General features: G+C 55.0%; 1 protein-coding gene across 1 annotated transcript in view; it reads left to right on the plus strand.

Annotated features, from left to right (window-relative positions):
* Window positions 1-1,776: 1,776 nt before the first annotated feature.
* The window catches only part of LOC122382409 (lysophospholipid acyltransferase 1-like), a 29,540-nt gene continuing 5,644 nt past the window's right edge, over window positions 1,777-25,672 (plus strand). The window contains exons 1-8 of the mRNA XM_043367680.1: window positions 1,777-1,790; window positions 1,874-1,907; window positions 5,461-5,564; window positions 15,348-15,493; window positions 17,177-17,254; window positions 20,298-20,383; window positions 25,144-25,264; window positions 25,484-25,628. Of these exons, the coding sequence (XP_043223615.1) occupies window positions 5,481-5,564; window positions 15,348-15,493; window positions 17,177-17,254; window positions 20,298-20,383; window positions 25,144-25,264; window positions 25,484-25,628 (660 nt within the window). The 5' untranslated portion in view covers window positions 1,777-1,790; window positions 1,874-1,907; window positions 5,461-5,480. The remainder of the gene's footprint in view (window positions 1,791-1,873; window positions 1,908-5,460; window positions 5,565-15,347; window positions 15,494-17,176; window positions 17,255-20,297; window positions 20,384-25,143; window positions 25,265-25,483; window positions 25,629-25,672) is intronic.

The raw sequence follows: 25,672 nt of genomic DNA on the forward strand, positions 1-25,672 counted from the left end.
CGTATTGTCCTGCCATGGGGGGGGGGGGGTGTATAGGGTGTATGGCTTTCCTGACCGATTAATTATCTTGACCTGGTAAGGTAAGCCTAAGATCATGCACTATCCGGTTCACAAATTGGTACAATAACTATAGAAAAACGAAAAATAAATATTTTTATGAGCCCTGGGTTATAACTTATAACCGGCGACTCGCTGGGCTCTCAGGGCCAGGGAGCAGATTCTGCCCCCCCTTTCCCTGTCTAATTTCCGGGCCGATGGTCGCGTAGAAATACGGGAAAACGGCAACCGAACGCTCTCTACAAAACGGGCCTTTGGAATAGCTTTTTGCCCAAGTGGGTCAGTGGTCAGGTCATGGTTAGAATGGTACAAAATGCAAGTTTCTTTCTATATAATCGGCTTTGAAGCGCATGGTTGGAGAAGAGCGCTAGAGCGGACTGGGATTGATTACCCGAAACGTGTTCTTAGGCTACAATAGGTACAAGATGTCTTGCATACGAATACGAATTACGATGTCATGCAAAGGTCAAGGTGAAGGTCAGATCAGGTCATCAAAGACAATATATTGAACAGGATGTCAGATGTGTATGATACATGTTTAATAAATATGGGTCATTTTTATCATAGAAATAAGTTTGCATACACAAACAAGCTGTGAAGTGGAACAAATCTGGATAAATTCTGCAGGTCAAAGCCAGATCAAGTTCGGTCAATTGGGATCGACTCTTAAAGTTTATTGATAAGATAAAAAAACGATGTCTATCTGATGCAGTTTTCATTTACGACGAATCGAATGGTGCTTTTTTGTTCCCGTACGAGGTCAAGAACTTTAAACCTCTATTTTTACCATATTGTATGTTCACTGTGTTGTGAATTGTGATGTCATCAAAATTTGAATAACTCCTACATTTGTAAAACAGATTCTTGTAAAAATTGGAATGTGAGGACACAGACACCACCGGAAAGGCGGCTACGAGCCTGCTCCTAGGGTAGTTTCCCGCATATGGATAAAGAGAAAGACACAGTTGCGCGTCCAGCCCGGAACAGGGGTTGAGGCGTGGAGGAGAAGGGTTTGGCTATCTTGATTCTTGAGGATGGAAACGACGGAACGGATGTTATGTGGCTCATAAGCCGTGGGGCATAAAAGCGCCCCACCACCTACTTCCGCTTCCTGTTGTCTCACGACTAAACCATGCGCGGGCACAAAACCATGGGCACTGCGCGGACTAATACCTGACACTGTTCAATTATCAATACTTTATGCCTCTACACACGCGGCAAAACGGTAAGCCGGGTATCAGCGGGCAGGTGGGTCAATGACCAATGTCCGACAGCAGTAAGGCGGACGGACGGAGCATCCTAACACCACCCGGTGGTCACACCAGCCGTCCGGTCAGCCGACAAGACACCTGCTGGACACATTTCGGCGGTCCTGACACCGGTCACTGCAGTGAGACACCACACCGGCTGACCGACATGCCTGCACCGGCCGCCCACCTGAAATCACGCCCGACCGCCTTCCGGCGCACCTCGACCGGTGACGTCACCGACGGCTGACGGTGTCGTCACCGGTCTCCCGGCCGCTGATTGGCTGCTGTGGCATCACGTGACGTGAGTCGAGTTCCGCGGGGGCCGGCGGCGGCGCGGAGCTCGCCGTGCTGAGGAGGCGCGGCGGTCGGGTGGGGCGGAGGCCCGGTTGGTGCGGCACGCTGGTGCAGCGTGCATTGGTGCAGTGGTGACCTGACCGGCGGCTCGCGAGGTGGGAGGGTGTGACTGCAGTCGGTGACCGGTCGTCACTCTGTGCGGGTCTCGGCGGTGCGGTGCCGGCCGACGTCTTACCTCCCCCTGCCCCTCCCCTCCGGCGCCGAGGCCCCTCTCGACCGACGGCGACGGCTCCAGAAACATCGACGGTGAGTACACGGGGTCCAGGGTGTCGACAGATTGGTGTAGCCACTAGGCAGGCTGACACACGGGTCATGGCCCAGGGGTAAAAAAAAAAAACGGAAACTTGTGTGGGTGTAAGGAGTCGCATGCATTCCCCGTGGCGCCCCACCTCGCCTGACCTTGAGCATGCTGCCTCGCGAAGGTCGCGGCACACGACGTAAACACCAACAGTCGCGCTCCTGGCGCGGGCGTGGGATTCTCTCTTCAGTCCCTTGGCGTGGCGACCTTTCGGCGAGATGCCAGCTATTGGTAGCGGTAATGGCACCGCCCTCACAGAGTCTGCCATTCAGCGTGCTTTGCGCCACCGTGTTGTGAACGGCTGGCCACGGCTGGTGGCCGGCGACGGGCGGGCGGCGCGCCTGCGTGTCTCCCGCCCCGCCCCCTCCCCCAGCAGCTGTTCAGACTGCAGAGATGCCGACTCTCCGCGCCTTGATCTGCTGAGCCAAGCTCAAGCTGCGCCATCGATCCACCTAACTCTTTCTGTTTGGGCATGTGCGCAGTGCTGCAGCTGACTGACTACGTTTTGGCTGGGATTGGTGGTGACTCAGCGGCGCGACTCATGAGTCAGAGTAGCTGAAGACTCGCTGACCCAGGATCAGGTGGGCCTCGTCTCTGGCTCTGTTGTCGTATAGCGCCCTGGCCCCTACTGCCCTGCGCCCCCCCCCCCCTCCCCACACCGGCCGCTGCTATTTCCTGCCCCCCCCCCTCGTCCCTATCGGATGGGCCTTCAACAGGTGCCCTGTCGCCGGTGATTCGGTGGCCCTCAATGTTTAATGGCCTGGCATGCAACAGGTGCCCCTCCCCCTCCCCTGCCCCCCGTACGGACACCTGTCGCCATCGGCTGTAATACAGAACAGCGCGCGGAATGACAGTGACTGTCGACGGAAAAGGACGGAATGCAGTGTAGGACGCTGCGGACGGAACGGGATGCCGCTTTGCTTGGATAGGACGGAGGTTACATATTCGAACGAATGATACCGGGCGCAGAATCCTCATGGTAATGATTCTGTCGTGATCATTCGCTCGAATATTGATATAAAAGATCGTCTGATAATTTACGTAGGACGGAGTACGGCTCGCCGTAAAAAGGACGGGGTACGAACGTGGTAGGACGGGATACGGTACAGGACAGCTGCCGTGGTACGGACATAGCACGTCAACGGCCGTAGAAATGACATTGCTACCCACGACTTTAGCACAAACGAGTGCACACTTGGGATGGGAGCTACCTTCTTTCCAGCTAATCTATAGTTTCACTGTGGAGGGTAGGTAGCTAGAGTTTGCTACCATAACCAACATGGGCTCGAGCCATTTACGCCACTGGTCTTTGCCAGACTCCCCGCTGTATTCAAACGCCTAGGTGTTACGCTGTACGGCGCTGCAGGTCGTGCGGCGGCGCGGTGCCCCGGTTCCCAGCTGGTGACCCCAGGAGCCGAGGGTCGCCTGTGGCGGCTGTGCTGCAAACCGGGTGGTGTGAACACGCTCTCACCCGCCCTGACCTCCCGGTGCGGTATCATCACCCGAGCGCTTCACGTAACTCGCGGTACGAGTACCAGCTTCGCGTGGTTATGCACCATTGGGAGGCATAGATACGCGCAGGGTCAGTTCATTCACTAATGCTGTATAGGCTGCATTCATAGTACACTATATTGCCACTCTGTGGTTCTATGCAAATGTATGCGTAATGCGATTCTGAAGGAGTTGGCACGGCTACTTATATGCAGGCATGCGACTGGCGCCCTATTTCCACACAGCTATGAACATTTTAGCCCTGCCATGGGCTACATACGGTCAGGTCAGTGGTTACCGCGGGTCATGTTCAATGGCCTCTGTTATAGAAAAAGTAATGCTCGCCTTAGCTACACGGACTGAAGGCTTGCTTTGAAATGAGGTGCGAATTGTTAGGAACGTGTGGAAAAAGGCATCTAAAATTTGTGATGTGACTAAGAGACAGGTCAAGCTTGCGACCTCCGCATCAAAAGCTAATGGAATCATATGAAAGCGATTCTTTTTCGCATGAATGTTATTCCCACACTCAAACATCTTAAAGTGTGTGTCTTGTAAATGCCGGATTGGAAAACGCAAAAACACGGCGTAACAATTCGTTTTTCACCTCGACCTCGATGTGTTTCGATCGTACCAGCCACAAGGCGCTTTGCGGGACATAAAACATTCACGAAACACGAGTCAGATCGTGAAGAAGCCACCCCGATTATCTTGGCTACGTTACCTATGGCCCATTGAAGATTTGTGGGGCTTCATGAAAAAGCCTCGATAAAAGACTGAACTATCGTTGGTATCGAGCTACCAATGAAGCCCTGGTGCATATATGCCCTATAGCACACCATAAAGTATCCTTAAAAATATAAAGTCTGGATAAGCCGATTCATAACTATACTGAGTGATGATGCGCTATCCTATCTTCGCCATCTTTGTAACACCTGACGGTTTAAGCTTACTGGATGGCGAGCCTTCAGTCCAGATGCGCACATTACCAAGCGATAAATCAGCTCACTTGAACATACCACTAACACTCGTATAGCCGACCTAGCGACGGAAGTGATAGCTCAGGTGCGTTTCACGGCAAAGGAGGCTCGTCAACTGCAAAGAGGGATGATGCACGCCGAATGATAAGTCTAAATTCAGGGTGCGACTCCAAAATTAATGTCCGTATCCGCCCTTACCTCATCAGGTAACCAGAAAGTCAGCGCATCATATCGATTGACGAAGTATCGTGCAAATAAAATATTCACAAAATTCACGTGTACAGCCGTAGTGGTGCGCTCAATGAGTCAGTCATTTGCGTCCTGCCCTTGCTTTTTTTGCGCTTCAGCCTAGCGTCTTGTGCGAACTGCATTCGAACTTTTATAACCAGTATAACGCCTTTTGGGGCGACTAACGGAGCGAGCGAGAGGGTGGGCCTTGCACGTGCGAAATTGGGAGGGGGTACCTCCAACTGACTTGTGCACGGCACCCTACTAACCGGTCTCTAGCGATGTGCCAAATTTGAGCACAATCATCCCGGCCGTTCTCGAGATCTGGTAGCGGCACCCTGCACGTGCGCACGTGCAAAATGGGTCCCAACTGACTTGTGCACGGCACCCTACTAACTGGTCCCTAACCGTGTGCCAAATTCGAGCGCAATCGGTCCAGCCATTCTCGAGATCTAGAAACGACCCCTGCACGTGCGCACGTGCAGCAGCACCCCAACTCTGCACATGGATATGCATTGCCTAGCGGGTGCCTACCTACATACCAACTTTCAGCGCAATCGGCCAAGTAGTTACCGAGATATTGCAACAATTACAAAACTGACACCTCTTCGTTTTGCACGTGGCACGTGCGTAAGGGGTCACCCACATGCATCGGGAATAGTCCAATACTTGGTAGAAGGAATGAAGCTACCCTACAAAAATTACCGCGTGTAAATCGGTCAAGTGGTTGCTGAGTCACGCCGCATTTATTTCCGCCTTGTCCCGGATGTTTACACAGTGGCCTGACGACGTATTTCTGTTACAGAGGTGCCCACGGCCGGCACCATGATAACCATGGTGGAGCCGACGTACCCCGGCTGTCAGTACTTCAGCGGACTGGCCACCCGCGTCGGACTCTCCGTGGATCAGGTCAGTATCATAGTCAGTATGTAGTATGTAGCCAGTATTGACTGTATACAGTCAATTTAGTCCAGATGTGCACATCAGTACTGACTATAGTCAGTACTTCAGCGGACTGACCACCCGCGTTGAACTCTCCGTCGACCAGGTCAGTTCGACAATACATATCAGCACCGAGTTAGCAGTGCACACTGCACACTGCGTAGTTAAAACTGGCAATGCAAGCTGGATGTGCAGATATATACCCATGTAATGTGTAGTTGTGGATGCGGGACATGTTTTGGCCCCAAACGTGTCCCTAATCGGGACTCGGGCCCTCGGTCTCGGGCCCTCGACCGACTCAGATCGCTCAGTCTGGAGGTCGTCTGCGGGCCAGCGGTCGTGGTGTGGGGTTTGTTTCGCTTCCGTGGTGGTAGGACCTCGGTTTGCCGAATGAATAGTCATTGCCGGTTGCAGACGTTCAGGATTTGATAACTAATTGACTAGTTGGCTAGTTGACTCAAGCCTCGGAAAATAAACGTCAATCGGTGATTCCGAGAGGAACCAAGATGATTATATTTTGCTAATTATGCAGCCAGGATGTAAATATTTGTATTTTTACGGTTTAATGTATAGATATATCGCGAATAGAAATTATTTGAAGCTTGTAATCGCATCGAAAGGAAACAATTTCCATGTGCCATATAGCTCGTCGAATTCTGTAAGCCATTTGCTGTTATGATTTGCGCATGGATTTCAATTTGTGTGAATAAGCGGTACACCATGTGGGCACCGAATAGCCTGCCTAAATCAGCCCACTATCCCTAACCTAACCTAACCTTTCTGTACGTACCATTTGGTATATTGATGGTAACCGTACGCCAGCTGTCACTACTCAGTCTCACGCTTCATGAGGCGGTCACGGTAACAGGTGCTCGTGTGGCGTGCCATCGTTCCCGATATTCCTCAGTTCCCTGAAATTGGGCCTTCATTTTTTAATGACCGGCTCAGTGTTCGGTGGCATGTCGTTATGTAGGTTAGCCCCTCGAGCGAGTGCGCATTTCTTTGTGTGTGATAATATTTATGCGTTGTGTAACAGGAAGCGTAGGTATTCAGATGTTTTTAACGTTACGAAAAATGTTCCACCCTTTGAATTATTGTTTCTCAAGTTTGCTATCGGGCTTAGGTTACTTATCTTATGGCAACCGGATTTATTTCGATTTCGTGGTACTGGTCAGGGGTACTGGTAGCTGATATGACCTCACTTTTCGTGAGACGGACCGAAGTCCAGTGAATTTATCTTGGCGTGGGATCGATATTGGTTCCGGTATTGGCTCAGAGTCTTGAACAGGAAACCTTCAGCTATCAGTGAAGGGCAAAGTTATATGACCTTTTTAGTTTCTACCATCGCATCGATGTTTCGTTTAATTGATTGATTGCTTGATGTGCCTAATATGAATACGACTTTATTACGGAGCGAGCGAAGCGAGCGTAGTCTTTCCTTAGATTAACGGAAATTTCTGAGTATGAGCGGCCGGCCGGCCGGCCGGCCGGCCGTGCGGACGCTTTTGCGAGGCTTATATCTCAGCAACCACTTGACCGATTTACACGCGGTAATTTTTGTAGGGTAGCTTCATTCCTTCTACCAAGTATTGGACTATTCCCGATGCATGTGGGTGACCCCTTATGCACGTGCCACGTGCAAAACGAAGAGGTGTCAGTTTTGTAATTGTTGCAATATCTCGGTAACTACTTGGCCGATTGCGCTGAAAGTTGGCATGTAGGTAGGCACCCACTAGGCACTGCATATCCATGTGCCAGAGTTGGGGTGCTGCTGCACGTGCGCACGTGCAGGGGTCGTTTCCAGATCTCGAGAATAGCTGGACCGATGACGCTCAAATTTCGTACACGGTTTGGGACCAGTTAGTAGGGTGCCGTGCACAAGTCAGTTGGGCTCATGCCTGACGCCTCCGTGATCTAGACACTCTGTTGGCTGAGTAAAGGCCGATCGCCCACTGGTGGCAGTTCCTGCTCCTGGAACCACCCGCCACAGTGGGGTCACGACAGGAAAAAAAACAAAGAAGAACAAAAAAAAAATTGTTCAGACCATGACCGATGGTCCGTCCCCTTCGCTGGCTCGTCTCTGACTGTCCTATATCCCGCGCTCCCCTCGTGCCTCCCGCCCCAGCCCGCCCGCTCCGCTTATCTCTCTCCCTCCCACCCTCCCTCCCTCTCCCTCGCTCTCTCCGGCATCTGTCTGCCCTCGCCCAACGCCTCTTAGCCGGGGGGCCGCTAAGTTGCCATTGTGCTCATGCCTGACGCCTCCGTGATCTAGACACTCTGTTGGCTGAGTAAAGGCCGATCGCCCACTGGTGGCAGTTCCTGCTCCTGGAACCACCCGCCAAACCCCGCCAAACGGAGCGACCACGCAATAGGCCACGTAGCTAATTGTAAGCTCCTAAGAGCTTCCACAGCCACTCGTAGTGTTCCCTAGAGATCGGGACCGGAACCATCCGGAGCGGTCTGCCCCCAAGGGCAGGAACCCGAGAGCTGGTCCAGCCCACTGTAAGCTCCCAAGAGCGCACAGCCACTCGCCATGCTCCCTTGAGCTCGCGACGGGAAAACCCCCGTAGCAGTCTGCCCCCGGGACAAGGAACTCCCAAAAGCTTAACCAGCCAACTGCAAGTTCCCAATTGAGCCCCCACGGCCACCTATCATACTCCCTTGAGCCGCGCCAGGAAACGCCCGTAGCGGTCTGCCCCGAGGGCATTAAGCTCCCAAGAGCTCGCGCAGTCAAGTGGAGAGCTCCCGAGAGCTGCCACGGCCACCCGTCATGTTCCCTAGAGCTCGCGGAGGGGAAAACACCCGAAGCGGCCTGTCCTTAAAGGCAGAAAGCTCCCGAGAGCTTGTTTAGCCAACTTTAAGCTCCTAAGAGCTCTCGCAAATCGCAGCCATCCGTGATGCTCTCTTGCGCTCCCTAGGGCTCGTGGCATGAAACATACGTAGCGGTCTGCCCCCAGGGCAAGATGCTCTCAAGAGCTCGGAGCTCGCATAGCCAACTGTAAGCTCCCAAGAGCTCTCGTCAGCAACCTTAGAGCAATAAGCTCCCGAGAGCTCGCACGGTTACCCGTCATGCTCAATAGAGCTCCCGCTGTGAACACTCTTAGCGGTCTGCCCCCAACGGCAAGAGGCTCCTAAGAGCTCGCACAGCCAACTGTAAGCTCCCAGGAGCTCTCGACACGAACCCCATAGAGGCTTCCCCCGAGGGCAATAAGCTCCCAAGAGCTCGCACGGCCATCCGTCGGCTCCCACTAGAGCTCGCGACAATAACACCCGTATCCGTCTGCTCCCAAGGACAATAGGCTCCCGCCGGCTCGAGCAGTCGCTTGTGCTCCTAAAGCTTCCAACAGTAGCGCCTATGCGGTCTGCCCCCAAGAGCAATAGCTCTGAAGAGTTTGCGCAGCCACCCGTCCGGCTCCAACGAGCTCTAGACATTGGCACCCATAGCGGTCTGCCCCCAAGGGCAAGAAGCTCTTGCGAGCTCGCGCAGCCATCCTTCAGGCTCCCAATAGCTCTCTACAGTAGCACCCATAGCGGTCTGCCCCCAAGGGCAGTGAGCTCCCGAGAGCTCGCACAGTAACCCGTCATGCTTCCTGGAGGTCGCGACAGAAAACTATCGTAGCTGCTAGCCCCCAGGGCAAGAAGCTCCAAATAGCTCGCCCGGCCACCGGTCAGGCTCCCAAGAACTCTCGACAACAGTGGCCTTGGCGGTCTGCACCAAGGGCAGTAGTACCCAATAGCTCGCGCAGCTCCCTTCGTCAGGCTCCCAGGAGCTCTCAACTTCAGCGCCCAAAACGGTATGTCCCAGGGCAAGAGCACCCAAAGCTCGCACAGCCACCTGACATGCCCCCAGAGCTCTCGACAGTAGAGTCACTAACGGTGTGCCCCCAAGGGCTATAAGCTCCCAAGAGCTCGCACCGCCAACTATGATCTCCCAAGAGCTCGCACGGCCACCCGTCATGCTCCCAAGAGCTCTGGACAGTAGCGCACACGCAGCCTGCCCTCGCACCGTCAACTATGATCTTCCAAGAGCTCGAAAGCCCCCGTCATTCTCCCCCAGGCTCCCGACAGTAGCACCCACGCGGTCTGCCCCCAAGGGCAATAAGCTCTCCAGAGCTTGCACAGCCCCAACGCCCGCACCGGTCAGATGACCGTATAGGTCGCCGGCAGATACAGATAGTCGGACGGGTCGCTCTGGCGCGTCCACGCATCCGGAGCTCACACCCGCCGCGGCCCGCGGCCCGGTTGTGAAACGAAAGAATGCTGGCACGCAGCCCGCCGAAAAAGGCAGCGCGTTACGCCCTCCTCGTCGATCCAGTGCCGGTCCCCGCACCGCCGCGACACGTGCGAACCGTCGCACACTGCCCGCAGATGGCCGAGCCGTTCGCGCCTACCCCCCCCCCCTGCGAGTGACGAGGGAGGGGGGTGGCGAGCGCCCCTGTGTGTGCCGCCGCGCCACTCGAGCCGGCCAAGCGCCCGCCCTGTCACCGCGCCCTCCCCCTCCCCCACCAGGGATGGGGGGCGCGCAGCTGGGTGGACGCCGCCCCGCGGCGCATCCTCCAATCCAGTAATTAGACCGGGACCCGCGCGTTGGCCGCGCGGTGGACCTTCGGCCCATATCGCGTGCCCCTCCCCGCGCCGGGCGGTTGCGGCGCAGCGGGCGCGGACACGCGGCGGGCAGAGAGAACAGGGCGAACAGCAAACATCGGGTAAGATAACCGGACCTCTTACTCCCGCCCAAGGCGAAAAGCACACAGATCTGGGAAGAGAACCGGGCCGCTCCCGGCTACCAAGTACGGCCTTGGGTGTCGCTCCTTGAGGGTCAGGCGCGGCGGCGTCCGGCGAGCGCCAGGGGGCTCCCGACAGTGCCGCACCCAGTAGCTGCGCCTAAGGGCAATAAGCTTCCAAGCTCGTAGGGCTGCCGTCGGTCCCACAGGCAAAGCTCCCAAGAGCTCGTACAGCTTCGGTCGCCCCAAGGGCAATAAGCTCCCAAAAGCTCGTACAGCTACCGTCGCCCCAAAGGGGAGCAAGCTCGCCCCAAGGGCAATAAGCTCCCAAGAGCTCATACAGCCGTCGTCGCCACTAGGTGCAATAAGCTCCCAAGAGCTCGTACCGCCTCAGTCGCCCCCAAGGGCAATAGGGCTACCGTCGCCCCCAAGGGCAGCAAGCGCTAAGCTACCAAGAACACGTACAGCCACCGTCGCCCATAAGGGCAGAAAGCTCTCCCCCAAGGGCAATAAGCTCCCAAGAGCTCGTACAGCCATCGTCGCCCCAAGGCCAAAGTTCCCAAAAGCTTGCGCGGCCATCGTCACCCCAAGGGCAAAGCTCACATGAGCTCGTACAGCGACCGTCGCCCCCAAGGGCAGCAAGCTCGCTCCCAGGGCAATAAGCTCCCAAGAGCTCGAACGGCCGTCGTCGCCCTCAAAGGCAAGCTTCAAGAGCTCGGACGTGTGCTGAAGCCTTCGAGGGCAGGCATCAAGCTCGCCCCCAAGGGCAATAAGCTTCCAAGAGCTCATACAGTCATCCATCGTCGCCCCCAAGGGCAGTGAGCTCCTAAGAGCTCATACGGCTACTGTCGCCTTCGAGGGCAGCAAGCTCGCCCCTAAGAGCAAAAAGCTCCTAACAGCCCGTACAGCCAACGTCGCCCCCAAGGGCAAGAACCTTCCAAGCTACCGTCACCCCAGGGGCAGCAAGCTCGCCCCCAGGGGCGATGAGCTCCCAAGCGCTCGTGCAGCCATCGTCACCCCAAGGGCAATAAGCTCCCAAGAGCTCGTACAGCTACTGTCGCCTCAAGGGCAGAAAGCCCGCCTCCAAGGAAAAATAAGCTCCCGAGAGCTCGTACAGCCATCGTCGCCCCCAAGGGCAATAAGCACCCGAAGGCTCGTACGGTTACCGTCGCCCCCAAGGGCAATAAGCTCCCAAGAGCTTGTACAACCATCGTCGCCCCCAAGGGCAAAGCTCCCAAGAGCTTGTGTAGCCTCAGTTGCCCCCAAGGGCAACAAGCTCCCAAGAGCTTGTACAGCCATCGTCGCCCCCAAGGGCAATAAGCTCCCAAGAGCTCGTACGGCTACCGTCGCCCCCCAGGGCAGCAAGCTCGTCGCCCCCAAGGGCATTAAGCACCCAAAGGCTTGTACGGTAACCGTCCCCCCAAGGGCAATAAGCTCCCAAGAGCTTGTACAACCATCGTCGCCTCAAGGGCAAAGCTCCCAAGAGCTTGTACACGTACAGCCTCAGTCGCCCCCAAAGGCAATAAGCTCCCAGGAGCTTGTACAGCCATCGTCGCCCCCAAGGGCAATAAGCTCCCAAGAGCTCGGACGGCTACCGTCGCCCCCAAGGGCAGCAAGCTCGCCCCAAGAGCAATAAGCTCCCAAATCGCCCCCAAGGGCAATAAGCTCCCAAGTCGCCCCCAAGGGCAATAAGCTCCCAAGAGCTTGTACAGCCATCGTCGCCCCCAAGGGCAATAAGCTCCCAAGAGCTCGTACGGCTACCGTCGCTTCCAAGGGCAGCAAGCTCGCCCCCAAGAGGAAGAAGCTCCCAAGAGCTCGTACAACCATCGTCGCCCCCAGGGCAAAGCTCCCAAGAGCCCGTGCAGCCTCAGTCGCCCCCACGAGCAAAGCTCCCGAGAGCTCGTACAGCCTCAGTCGCCCCCAAGGACAATAAGCTCCCAGGAGCTTGTACGGCCGTCGTCGCCCCCAAGGGCAATAAGCTCCCAAGAGCTCGTACAACCATCGTCGCCCCCAAGGGCAAAGCTCCCAAGAGCCCGTGCAGCCACAGTCGCCCCCAAGGGCAATAAGCTCCCCAAGAGCTTGTACAGCCATCGTCGCCCCCCACGGGCAATAAGCTCCCAAGAGCCCGTGCAGCCTCAGTCGCCCCCAAGGGCAATAAGCTCCTCAAGAGCTTGTACAGCCATCGTCGCCCCAAAGACAATTAACTCCCAAGGGCTGTAACAGCTACCTTCGCCCCCAAGGGGCAGCAAGCTCGCCCCCAAGGGCAATAAGCTCGAGAGCTAGGACAGCTACTGTCGCCTTCAAGGGCAGGAAACTCCCAAGAGCTCCCACGGCCGCCCGTCAGACCCGCGATAGTGGCGCCCGTAGCGGTCTGCCACCCTCCCCCCCCCCCCGGTCATCCCGCGGCGCTTGCCCGGTCGCCACCGGCGCTCTGCTCCTTCAGCGCACCCTGCCGAAGCTTGTCTAAGCTCGTTCTTATCAACCAGGAAGCAGGGATAGAAGAAATAGCGTTTCTCGTCCCCCGAGCAAGTGATTGTTCAAGCTGTCCAAGCCAGTGTAACCTTCGTTCAACCATCTCCCGAAATGAACATTAGACAAACGGAATTCCGAAGGTCCAATCCCAGATGACACCACTAATCGGTCCGCGGCGTCGCATTGCATTCTGCCAACAACCAGCGACCCGCACCACTCGGTCAAACTGACCCTCGACCGCTCACGCGGCTGCTCCTCGCCCGGCAAAGGCGGTCAAGCCACGCAAAGACGCGGGCACGTCAGAGCCCGCGTGGTCCGGAACAGCGACAGCCGATAGGTATCCGTGGTGTGCCTGCGAACCGACGGCGCGCCGCTGCGCGCGCTTTAGGTCTGTAAAAACTCAATAAGACATCATCTGGGACCACCACGATCACCCCGTTCCGGAAGGGTCACTGCCCCCTCGACTCTCCCTCAAACACCATGTTCCTTTCTCCTTGGCCCTGTCCCACTGCCCGTCCCATGACTCCAGCGGACAGTCACCCATGCCCCAGCTGTGAGCCATGCGGCCGGGCGCCGCCATACGACACCGTGACCGATAAGGCCGGGCTGTTTACTTTATTGGGTCTCCGCTGCCCGGTCCGCCGCGCCGCGGCGCCGGCGGGCCCGTGGACCGCGCGGACAAAGGGAGGGCCATTCCCGTTTTTGAGCGGTATTTCACTCGATGCTGCTACCACGCTGCTATCGCATTTTGCGAGCTGAAGTCACACATGTGACGACATTTTGGCAGGGTTGGAGATACGGATGTACGGATGTCATGGAAACCCAATTAGCACGTGTGATAGCGCACGCTGGCAGCGGCCGTAAACAGGGCCCTGGCCCGGCGCCTAGATCTGGCTGCGTGCGGCGTGCTTCGATGTCACCCACCCGGCTCCGCTCGCTCAGCCGGAGCGCAGGGGTTAAGCGCCGCTGCACCGTTGCAGCGCGCAGCGATACCAGGGTGCAGGTGGTCACGGGCCAACCTGATATCAGCCCTGAAAATGTCACCCGAGGTCACCAAGTCACTGACCGCGTTCGCCCCCAAGGGTACCGCACCGCACCCACCAGCCCCCAAAGGCTTCAAAGACCAACCAGCAGGCCCCTCAGCCGCTGCCACACTCCATATGCACAGGGACGTCTGACCCCGTCCCGCTCCCCCGCCGCAGTCGGCAGTCGCGCTGGCAACCAGTCACCGAACTGTGACAACAGGAGACAAGAACAGAACAGAAGGCAAGCGCTAACCCACAGTCTGGGTCCTCACGGAGCGCTCCCACGACCACAGCTGCCGCGGTGGCGCGCTTCAAGCGTCCAAAAGCTCTTGACGAAGCAACGAAAAAAAAAAAAACGTCCACGACCGTCTCTCCCAAGCCAATATTGCCAGCCTATTCGATTTGTAGCACGAGATGTCGGACAACACCATCCAGATTAGACAGCGCGTGACTCCGCAATAACGCAAGTCGCGCGAATTCTGTTTACCCGCTGATTATACATCGACAGCTGACAGCCATGACAGTAAGCTCCCAAGAGCTGGAAAGTGGTGCCTTCGCGGTCTGCCCACAAAAGCATCCCTGCTCTCGAGAGCGCAGGTTACTGCGCCCATCAAGCTGTCGCGGCACCCGGCCAGTTACACAACAGCGAACTCGGCCCTTCGCTTACCTGTAGTCAGTGGCATCTACTGACAAACCTCGCGTCATGAGTCGTCACAGGCGGTTGGTTCTCTGCCTCCCAGCTCCTGCGCTGCGCTGAATCGCAAGGCACCGCCCTTCTGAGTACCATGCCACCACTCCCTCTTTCGCCGTCACTATTCATAGCCTCTCTGTCACTCCGAGTGTCACACAACGAGAGAAGCCAAAAAATTGTTGAGACCATGACCGATGGTCCGTCCCCTTCGCTGGCTCGTCTCTGACTGTCCTATATCCCGCGCTCCCCTCGTGCCTCCCGCCCCAGCCCGCCCGCTCCGCTTATCTCTCTCCCTCCCACCCTCCCTCCCTCTCCCTCGCTCTCTCCGGCATCTGTCTGCCCTCGCCCAACGCCTCTTAGCCGGGGGGCCGCTAAGTTGCCATTGGGACCCATTTTGCACGTGCGCACGTGCAGGGTGCCGCTTCCAGATCTCGAGAACGGCTGGGCCGAATGTGCTCAAATTTGGCACATCGCTAGAGACCGGCTAGTAAGGTGCCGTGCACAAGTCAGTTGGAGGTACCCCCTCGAAATTTCGCACGTGCAAGGCCCACCCTCTCGCTCGCTCCGTTAGTCGCCCCAAAAGGCGTTATACTGGTAGTGAATACGAGTACGACTTTATTCATTGGTGGCTAAGCCTGCCGCATATGTGCAGTCGTGCGTGATCGATAAATATGATCTTTTGTTGCCTAATGTGTTGTCTTCTGGGCTGCTGAGCAAAATACAATTAACGGTGATGGTGGGGTTACCTCACGTTTGCTGTCAACGACTGACGTGACCCGGCCCTGATAATATCTCTTGACCCCTGCGTTCTGACCTTCCGTGACCTGTCCGCCCCCAGGTGAACTTTCTGCTTGGCCAGCTGGCTGGCCTGGCTGTGGCGACCCTGTTCCGTCTTCAGCTGCGGCCAGGTCGGGTCGGGCCGGCACCACGGCACCTGGCTGCCGCCGCCACCGGCCTCGGGATCCTACTCTTCTGCTATGGCAGGTGAGGACACAGATAAATCGCCTCAGGTGCACGCAGGTCGGGGTAGGGACAGCTGTTCGAAGGTGCAGATCGATGCGATACTCATACACAAATCGATACACACATGCCAAATGCATACACCTAATCAGCAGATGCATACATTTGCGAAAATGTGTGTATAGCTCCACATGCAGAATGTATGGTAGATGCATTCAATCGGGCTGTCTTCTTCACTCACCGTCCGTAACACGGCCGTGTTTGCTAGGTGAAAACTAGACCGCGGCTGCTGTCAGACTCATTTTCTAATTATGTGACATTTCCAACACAAACTATCAGCTGCTCCTGTTACAATTCGATCACGGGTTACTTACTGATCCATGACGGCTGGTAGAGCACTTCACGGATAGGCTTTTTAGGATCCGGCCCGGCCCATATCCGGCAAGTCATATCCAGATCCGCCCATTATCCGCCTTTCTTTGAATATCAGAATCCGGCCCACCCATGGCCCGTATTGCAGCCAAACTTCCAAAAAATATCCGTAATAATCCGTTTCACCAATAACTGGTTTCACCCAAAACTGGACTAACAAATTCAATCTAAGGGACCAGACAGCCATACATCTCACAGACCATTTAATCAAACCTCTGCTGCCGCTTAACACATTAGGTTAATTTTTAACTTCAATGTTGAATGTTAAAATTTTGATCCGTTTTCATCCGGGTTCAACCTTCAATTCCCAAATCCGGCCCGCCCATATCCGTTCTTTTTTAACAAATTTAGAATCCAATCCTATCCGGTCCGCGGATTTATCCGTGGATAACGGATTTATCCGGCCCATGAAGTGCTCTAACGGCTGGATCCAAATTACTCACCCTCCCGTGGCGTTTCCGTCACAAGTTACTCACTTTCCCGTGACGTTTTGGTTAGTCGTTACTCATCAATGCCCTCGCGTCACATCACCATCCGCTCCGATTCTGACCGCCTGCACCATATCCCCCGGTCCACGCGTGGGCGGTGTGGCGCCTCGTGAACGGGCCCACGTGGCTAGTGGTCACGAGAATCACGAGTTCTCGCCATAACACGAACTCGTCACGAGATTCACGAGCTGTCACGGTTGACATCACCCGCGCCCGGCAGTGTTGAGCCTTGAATCTCTTCCCCTTCCCTCGTTCCGTCCCTATCGACGATCGTAATAGGCATTCAACAATCGTTTGTGGTCCATGTTGTGAAATCGACTATGTGGAAGCATTATCGTTCGATCATAGTTAATCGCTATTCTGTACACGACAATAATTCATTTGCCCAATGCAATTGCTGTAAATTAATACAAAAGTGTTGCCTTTACGGTGCTCTAACGACGGCCAAAGCTTTGCTGCTTGGCTAGGTCCGTAGAGCCAAAATAAATAAAATAAATATTTATATATTTCAGTGCGCACTGCACAGTGCAGTCCTCACAAGGTGACGTCACGCCGTTTAATACCAATCACATGACGTCAGTCCCGCCTCACCCAAACTCGTTTCACCCACCTGTCCTCTAGCCGGCACTGCGCGGCGCCGCGGCGCCGCGGCGGTGAGGTCACTCCTCTATCGGCCGGACCGGTCCCCCTCCCCTCCCCTCCGCTCCCCTCCCCGCCTACGGGTGCCGCTGCTGAGGTCCTGCCTATACCAGGGTCGCTGCTGAGCCAGTGCTGTTCTCTTTTGCAGGGACACGGTACACGTCATCACTCAGGCCGTAGTGACGTACAGCGTCATTCGGCTGGCGCCCGCCAAATACGTTCACAGGTGAGATACATTGACGTCAGCTGATGTGATGTGAATGTGATGTGAGGTTAGCTGATGGAGTGGGATGTGATCTGAGTGGCAGCGTCAGCCTATGTGTGAGTTGAACGAAGGACGTCAGTTGATACTGTGGGTCGTAGCGACATCAGCTGATGACGTTGACTGTGGATGATGTGAGCTCGTCTAATGACCCTTCACGGCTCAGCCGTCAGCAGGTGCTTACTGCTCAATATATCCTTTCATGGGGAATGGGGATCTCGAGGGATTCGAATGGGACCTACTGTGAACGATGCCGTCTCGTCTATCTCGGCAGCTGATCGCGACTGACCTCATGTCAGCTCCATCAGTAAGATTCACGTCTTCATGGCCCGCTGGCCGACTCGACTGTGCAACCTTGGTCTTAGCTGACCCTGCACCACCATGTTTTCAATTGTCCAGTTATACGTACCTCATAGCGACTCCGAGAAACATACCAGTATCAATTAAGGAAAATTCAGGCATTCCTCCAATGGAATTGATATTTCCTGAGCGAGTGCCGGTAGCCCAGAGTTCCTCCGTTATGGCAGTCGTTTCTCGGAGCCAAGTATGGTTTCTGGCGCAAGGACGGCTATGCACATTACCTAACCGTGCAATCGATCTTCCAATGCGGATGCATTATACAGAATGTACACACCCACCCTGGGCGTTATATAAACAACCGACTGGCCGGAATGCAGTGACGTAATGACGCCTGTTTTGGCCGTGACTGGTCCACGGGGCGATAGTTGAAGATTGAATGGCGCCATTTTTACCGTACTTGATGAAATCAAATTGAAGTGCAGCGGATGTAAACTAGAGTCGCAGTTATGACGGGAGAATGATAACAAACATTGTGAGGCGCAGTTATTCCCGGGGTACGCTAAGATACACCGGGGCGCAGTTATAGCCGAAATTTCACAACAAACGCTGACTCGGGATGTTTGCTATGTTAAAACATCACTCCGGTGTGATGTAACAAATCGCCATCCATTGTCTACCTAGTGTCTAAGAAATATCGAGGTTTTGCACTAGTGTTACTTTATATAAAGGCACGTGCGCCATGAGTGCTGAATCGAAACTTTCAATGTCCTGTGCTGATGCGCAGTAATTCGGGTAAAGCTGTCGTCATTGAATTGACTGACTCGGCCCAATGCCCTCTGCTGAATCGGGCCACGGCGCCGCTGATTCAGAAGCTCGGTTTATAGTGACTGTCAGTGCTCCTGCTCTGGCATGCCCGGGGCCTGGTGTGGACTGGCATGCACGCGGTCCGAAGCACCGTGTATTTGCGATGTGTATAACGTGCTACTACGAATGAGGAAAGTCCCGGGTGTGTTTGGCTTTTGAGGGCCGGAAGTGGTCTGGCCAGCTGTTCCGACGTCTCAGAGCACTGGGACGCCGGACGCGGAATGTTGGACGGCGGCCTGGGCCATCTACGGGCCGGGGAGTAGCTACCGCGGCCAGTTGGGTGGGTATACCACTGCTTGCAGTAACACTACCAGCAGTATACGGTCAACGGTGTCCAGTAATGTTAACCATGGCAGTCCATGACCCAGTCACACTCCCAATTCGTATCCGTAGGTCACTTCTCATATCGTTTCCCTAGCCCTTATTTCATACGTCTCAGTATCTTTCGCAGTCACTTGCTTTACCTCGACCCAAGTGGTCTCGTCTTCTGGAAGAGATAAACGCAACGGTGCTGAAAAATCCGAACGAGTCTTTCCTCGAAATCCAGAGTTAGCGGCTTACATCAGGGCTCAGTGACCCCATGGGCTCAGTGACCCCAGGGCTCAGTAACCCCAGCGGCATTAGGATGCCGGAATCCTGGCCGAAACTGACGTGAGTGTTCGGTCGGCTCGTCTGAGCAGTTGGCTACATGGGAAAGGGACCGCCTGAACCACATACACTAGTTGTATTTTATTTTATATATTTCACGAGATAGGATTGGAATGAGTAACTCACAACTGCTGATTGATCCGCATTGCACGTGTTCAATCTCGTTCATACGGTAACAGTAGCGAATTTTCTGCTTGGTATCATTGCTATCAGCTGTCATCTATCGATATCCCAAGGCTGCTATCATTTCAAACACTCGTGCCCTTGTTGAGCAAGCAAACGCGCAAAGGACCGTTGCAACATTTACGCTTCGATCTCCAGAACAGGAACGGTCTGCACATTACAAAACAATCCGCTTCTCGTATTGTTGATCTTGATTTGACCTGTTCTGACTCTTGACCTGATTCATGTGTTCCTCCACTATCCATTACCGAGCAGCTATATCTACCTAATCTCAATCAGCTCTCCCAAATTCGCCTCGCATACCGTCTAAAGGTGACGCTCAAAATTCGCCCCCTCGCCCTGCTGCCATCCGAAATTCACCGTCTTTCTCAGCCCTGTGTCGGATCGCCCCACCGACTCTGCCGACCCTCCCTACTCCAGACCAGCCGACGTTCCTGTATGGGGGGAAGGGGGGGGGGAGAGTTTAACCGACATCGGTGCCAACGTTTGCCGAGCGCCGATCTGGCGGTGGGGGGGGGGGGGGCGGCGATAGGCCGAGCGGGGCCGCTCGACTAGGCCGGAACTAAACGCCCACGCGTGTGTGCCCAGCTAATGCACCATTGAGCCCGTATCTGCAGTATGCGCGCTGTTACCATGAATGCGTCACTCGGTTGGAAGGCACTGGCTACAAAGCAGAGTGCTGGGTGGATACAGAGATGGATCCCCGTAAGCTGTAGGGTACACAGCCGAGGATTATTCTCGGCTTGATTACAAAAGGGTGGCTTAGGTCCGCTTTAGTCGTTTTATTTTCAGTCATAAAATGATGAGCAAGTGTAACAAGAAGTACCTGCCTAATGCCATTGGATCGACTAATGTTTTATTTCCGATTTAAGCTTCGGCAAATCGCCCTTCGTGACGCCGGCACGTAGCGCATTCTGCCAAAGTTGAAAGCGTGTGCCAAAATTGGTTAAACTAATCGGCTTGAATATTGTGAGACCCACTCGAAGAACTTAACGCCCTCCGTTTGTTTCAGGTTATGTCTGCTGTTCGCCATGATCTACCTGACCATCATCCACTACGGGCGACTCGGTCGACGAAACCCCTACATCGACGTCTCCGGTAAGCCGACACAACGGTGCGGTCAGGGGCGGGTCCTGAGTGACGACCAGCCACCAGGTGATGGGTCCTTTTTTCGCGGCTGTGTGAGTCTTATTCGACGGCCAACGGGCGTGGGCCCTCAGCAGCGGGTCCACCACCTGTTGCTGAGGCGGGGCCACCACGCGACACACAGCTCTCAGCGATGGTCATGTGTGGAGGACTTTCAGTCCAGCTGTCTGTTATCGTCCTGTACTAAGCTCCTATCGTCCTGTGCTAAGCTCCTATCGTCCTGTGCTAAGCTCCTATCGTCTTGTGTTAAGCTCCGAGCTCCCTGTAATCCCGCTCTCAGCGCTGGTTTGGCTCGGTTATCGGTCGGTAGTGGTTTCCGCATATATTCCTTTTTTCGTGCTGTCTTGTTAGTTGTTATCCGGCTAAATATAGTCTGGAATAAATAACACCAGTAAAACGCCTTTTGGGCGAAGAACGAGCGAGCGAGATAGTGAGCCCTGCACGCGCGGAAGGGCGAGAGGGTACTTCCAACGGGCTTGCGCAAAGCACCCTTTTAACCGGTCGCTAGCGGTGTACCGTAAAGTGGGGCTATTTGAGACAGTGGGGCTATTTGAGACAGTATTTAAAATCGCTATAAAATGAAGAGCGTTTGATTTTTATGTGATATTTTTGCTCAGGAAGGTGTGGAATCGAGCAGTACCTAAATCGCCTGAGCAAAAATTAAGCATAAATTTCAAAGAGTTTTTATTTTATAACAATTCTAAATGCTGTCTCAAATAGCCCCACTGTCTCAAATAGCCCCACCTTACGGTACCAAATTTGAACGCAATCGGCCCAGCCGTTCCTGAGATCTGGAAGCGGCATTCTGCACGTGCGCACGTGCAAACGGGGTCCAAACCGACTTTTGCACGGCACCCTACTAACTGGTCCCCAACCGTGTACCAAATTTGAGCGCAATCGGCCCAGCCGTTCTTGAGATCTGGAAGCACCCCCTGCACGTGCGCACGTGCAGAAGCACCTTAACCGCAACACATGGGAATGCATTGCCTGGTGGGTGCCTACCTGTATGCCAAGTTTCAGCGAAATCGCCCCAGTAATGATCGAGTTATTAAAATGGGAACAAATTTGACACCTCTTCAGTGGCGCGGGAACTTCTTCAAGACTGGGGGGGGGGGGGCCTCAACCATAATAGAGATCAACCTAGGGTACCCCCAAATCTAGTTTTCTCACCGGTTTTAGGCCACTTATTTTTCAGACCTTGGCCTTTTCAACGAAAAAAAAAAACGAAAATATTTGCAAAAAAAGTGAGGTATTCCGTCTCAGCTGAGTGAAGAAACTGCCGGTTTGGCAACCTGGAATAAAAGTTTTAATCTGCCAATGAGTTGCCGAGCCAGTGAAAGAGGTGGATTTTTCACTTACATGCTTTCTTCCTTTGTGACCCACAACCCCTAATTTGGGGATGACAAGCTGCCCCAACGGTTCCTGGCCTCATGAAAAGTTGTTGGGCACCGCCCCCACGGCCCCAGAGTTGTGGGGGCAAGCTTTCCCCTCTGCCCCCTCCCCCGGTTCCCGCGCCTATGTATGAATCTATGAAATTATGTTGGTAGATTTCCGATTTCGATTCCTCCAGCGGGGGGGGGGGCTCAAATACATTACAAGCCCCCCCCCCCCCAGCCGAAAAGTTGGAGGGGCTCAGCCCCCGCTAGCCCCCCCCCCCCCGGTTCCCGCGCCACTGCACCTCTTATTGTTGTATTTTGCACGTGCACTGGGGGATGACCCACATGCATCGAGAGTATCCTATTTTTGGTAGAAGGGATGCTGCTACCCTACAAAAATTACCGCAAGTCAATCGCCCAAGCGGCTGCTGAGATATGAGCGTCTCAAAATCACTACTTTTGCAAAGCATCTTAAACACCCTTGACTTTTCACGTGGCACGTGCCACGACGGTCACTGAGGTGTATCAAAAGTAGTCAATTACGGGGTAGAAGGGATGGGGCTACCCAGCAAAAAAGACCGCAGGCCAATCGGTCCAGCGGTTGCTGAGATATAAGCCTCTCAAAAGCGTTACAGGCCGGACCGGGCCGGGCCGGGCCGGGCCGCTCATGCTGAGATTTTTTTCCGTTATATTGAAAAGACTCGCTTCGCTCGCTGCGCTCGCTCGCTCGTAATAAATATAGTTTGGCATATCTCTACTGGGCAGTGTTGTTGCTGTTGTTGCCGTACTAGGGCGCATTCCCCGGTAGTGCAATTGTCACCCAGCATCGGATCTCTCTAAATGTCGGCCGACTGTATGTATGTATGTATGTATTGATCTAAAATCCATCCATATAACATGGTTTTTCAGGATTCAGCGTCATGCACAATACAGTAAAATGCAAGAAGGCAATAGGCACTGGCAGATAAAATAAGACAACTAATTGCACTAAAACCGGAATAAAACACAGCACCCCAAGACCTCAGGCTTCGCTGGCCGCCACTGCGCGGCGAAACGCGGTCAGCGTGGGCTGCTCCCTGACGGCCGGCGGCAGCCGGTTCCACGCGGCAGCAGCGCGGTAACTAAACGTTCTCTGTGTGGAAGAGAGCCTACACTTCTGCAGCTCCAGGGCGCCAGCTTCTACAGAGCGTGTGACCCGGCCAGACACCTCAGAGCGGGACACAAACATGCGGCGGATGGAGAGAGGGTAAGCTGGTATGTGGAGCGCCTTCCACACCTTCAGTAGGTCCCTCTCCCACACCAGCCGCTCCACTCTGGGCCAGCCCAGGGATGCCAGAGCCGGCCCGATCCTCTCCCGACGCCGCACGCCTGTCACGATCCGAGCACTGAAGTTGATGAGTTTTTGGATCCGAGTGAGTTGATTTTTTGTGGTTCCGCCCCACACCGAAATGCAGTACAGAATGTGAGGGAACACGTGGGTCTCAATGAGTAACTTTAGCGTTTCCTGGTCAAAATGGTGGCGGAACTTGGAGAGGGATATGAGGAGGGCATTGCACCTCCTGACGATGTGACTGATGTTGGCGTCCCAGGCCAAACACGAGTCGACAGTCACCCCCAACAATTTGATGGTTGGTGACGGTTTTAAGACTGACTCAGCTATGCAGATATGAAAGTTTTCGATCTTGCTGAGAGTCTGACGGGTTCCGATGAGAATGAAGTCGGTCTTTTGAGGGTTCATTTTAAGAGAATTTGAGCTAAACCAGTGTTTCATGACATCCAAGGAGTTTTCGACACGTTGTTTTAGTGATGCTAAATTTTGAGGGTCAGGACGCGAGTGATCGAGCAGCTGGGCATCGTCAGCATATGCGATCACCCGACAGTCCGGTAGATGGCAGTGCAGGTCGTTCGTTAGCAGGCTGAAGAGGATCGGCCCGGCTATGGATCCCTGCGGAACCCCGCAGGGGACCGGCAGGACTGTTCTGCCGCCCCTGACCAGCTGCCCCCGGCCGCCAAGATAACTACCAAACCAGGTCGGGTCGATCCCGTACCACTCCAGCTTGCGCAGGAGGACGCCGTGGTCGACGCTGTCGAAGGCCTTGCTGAGGTCAGCTGCCGTGACTGAGGAGACCTCTCCCCGCTCTGAGTTCTGGCTGATCCATTCGACAGCGTCGAGCACGGCGTCCTCCGTGCTGTGACATGATCGGTAGGCGTACTGGTTGTAAAATAAAATGTTGTGGTCCGATAGGTACCGCGACAGTTGGTCACACACAACCTTTTCAACAAGTTTTGACAAGTGAGATAAAAGTGATATCGGTCTGTGGCTAGATGGTTCGTGTACATCACCGCGTGGCTTAAGGATCGGCACCACCTCGGCAGTTTTCCACGCCTCAGGGAAAACACCTTTGGTTAGGGACACATTCACAAGTCGCAGCAGGTGGGGGCCAATCACATCAAAACAGCGCTTCACCGCACCGAGTGGCACCCCGTCCAGCCCCACCGCCCCAGACGAGTTCATCCGCCTCACAGCTCGCGCCAGCTCCGGTAGGGTCGCAGGCTGGAGCCGGAACGCCGCTGAGACTACTATAGGCGGCCGCGGGGCTAGGCCCGCAGTGACGTCATCATTCAAGTCGGCCGCGATGCGAGAGCCCACCGACGCGAAGAACTCGTTGAATCGGTCAGCGCGGGTCCGCTGCTCGACTGCACTCTTGTCTGAAGTCGAGTGTGCTGAAGCGGAGGGCGCCAGGTAGAACCTCCTGAGGCTGGACCAGAACTCCTTGCGGTCAGAGGCCAGCAGCTGGCGCCCCAGGAACTCCCTGCGCGCCTGAGCCAGCTGAGCCTTGACGGAGTTCCGCAGGCGGCAGTAGTCCTCGCGGGACTCGGGAGTGTGTAGGTCCAGCCACGCCTGGTACGCCTCGTCACGCTCCAGCATGGCCTGTCGCAGCTCGTGGTTGTCGGTTATCCACGGACAGCCTCTGCGTCGGCCGCGTCGGGTGCGCGCCGGACAGTGACGGTCAATGACTGTCCACCATATCTGCATGAAGATGTCGACCATGCTGTTGACGTCCTCGTTGCTGTCGAAGTTGGACCAGTCAGCCAGCAGCAGGTCTAAGCAGACAGCGTCCCAGTCTGTTCGGCCCCAGTTCCGAGTGGTGCGCTCCGTCGGCTGCTTCCGGAGTCGGCCGATAGGTGCGCTGACTGCTATCGGCTGGTGGTCACTGATAGGTGTTGTGAGGACGTCAGCGCGAGATGATGAGATGTTAGTGATGATGTGATCCAGGGCCGATGCGCTTTTCTCTGCGGGGTATTGAGCTGACATCATTTTCCTCCCCTCGGCAGGACCGGTGATGGTGCTGACTATGAAGGTGACCCTCCTGGCCTTCAACATTCACGACGGCGCCGCCTCCGACACCGGAGATCTCCAGACCAACAACCCTGACATCAGGCGGCTGGCAGTTAGGTTGGTTTGGTGTATGTGTGTCTGCCAAATGGTATCCAGAATCACTGACAATATTTATGAAATTTAAAATAAACGTAGAAATTAGACGACGTCCGTGCCATATTTTATGTGTAAACGTCAGTTTCCGATTAATTTTACCCCTTTTCCTCGCCGCCCCTTTCGTACATAGATGCCCCTGCTCCTCACTTATCATCACCTCTCTTCCGATCCCCTTTTCAGTCGGGTGCCTGGCCTGCTGGAGTTTGCCGGCTACGCCTTCAACTTCCAGACAGTGCTGGTGGGTCCGATGGTCGACTTCCGCCACTACAAACACTTCATCGAGACGGGAGTGTCTCCGTCGCCGCCGGGAGCACCTGTTGACAAGGTGAGGTCCTCTTTGTCTCTGATAGATGTCTGGCGAGACTGCAC

Source organism: Amphibalanus amphitrite, unplaced genomic scaffold, assembly GCF_019059575.1.
Source record: "Amphibalanus amphitrite isolate SeventyFive unplaced genomic scaffold, NRLGWU_Aamphi_draft 000139F_arrow, whole genome shotgun sequence".
In the NCBI taxonomy this organism is placed as follows: Eukaryota; Metazoa; Arthropoda; class Thecostraca; order Balanomorpha; family Balanidae; genus Amphibalanus; species Amphibalanus amphitrite.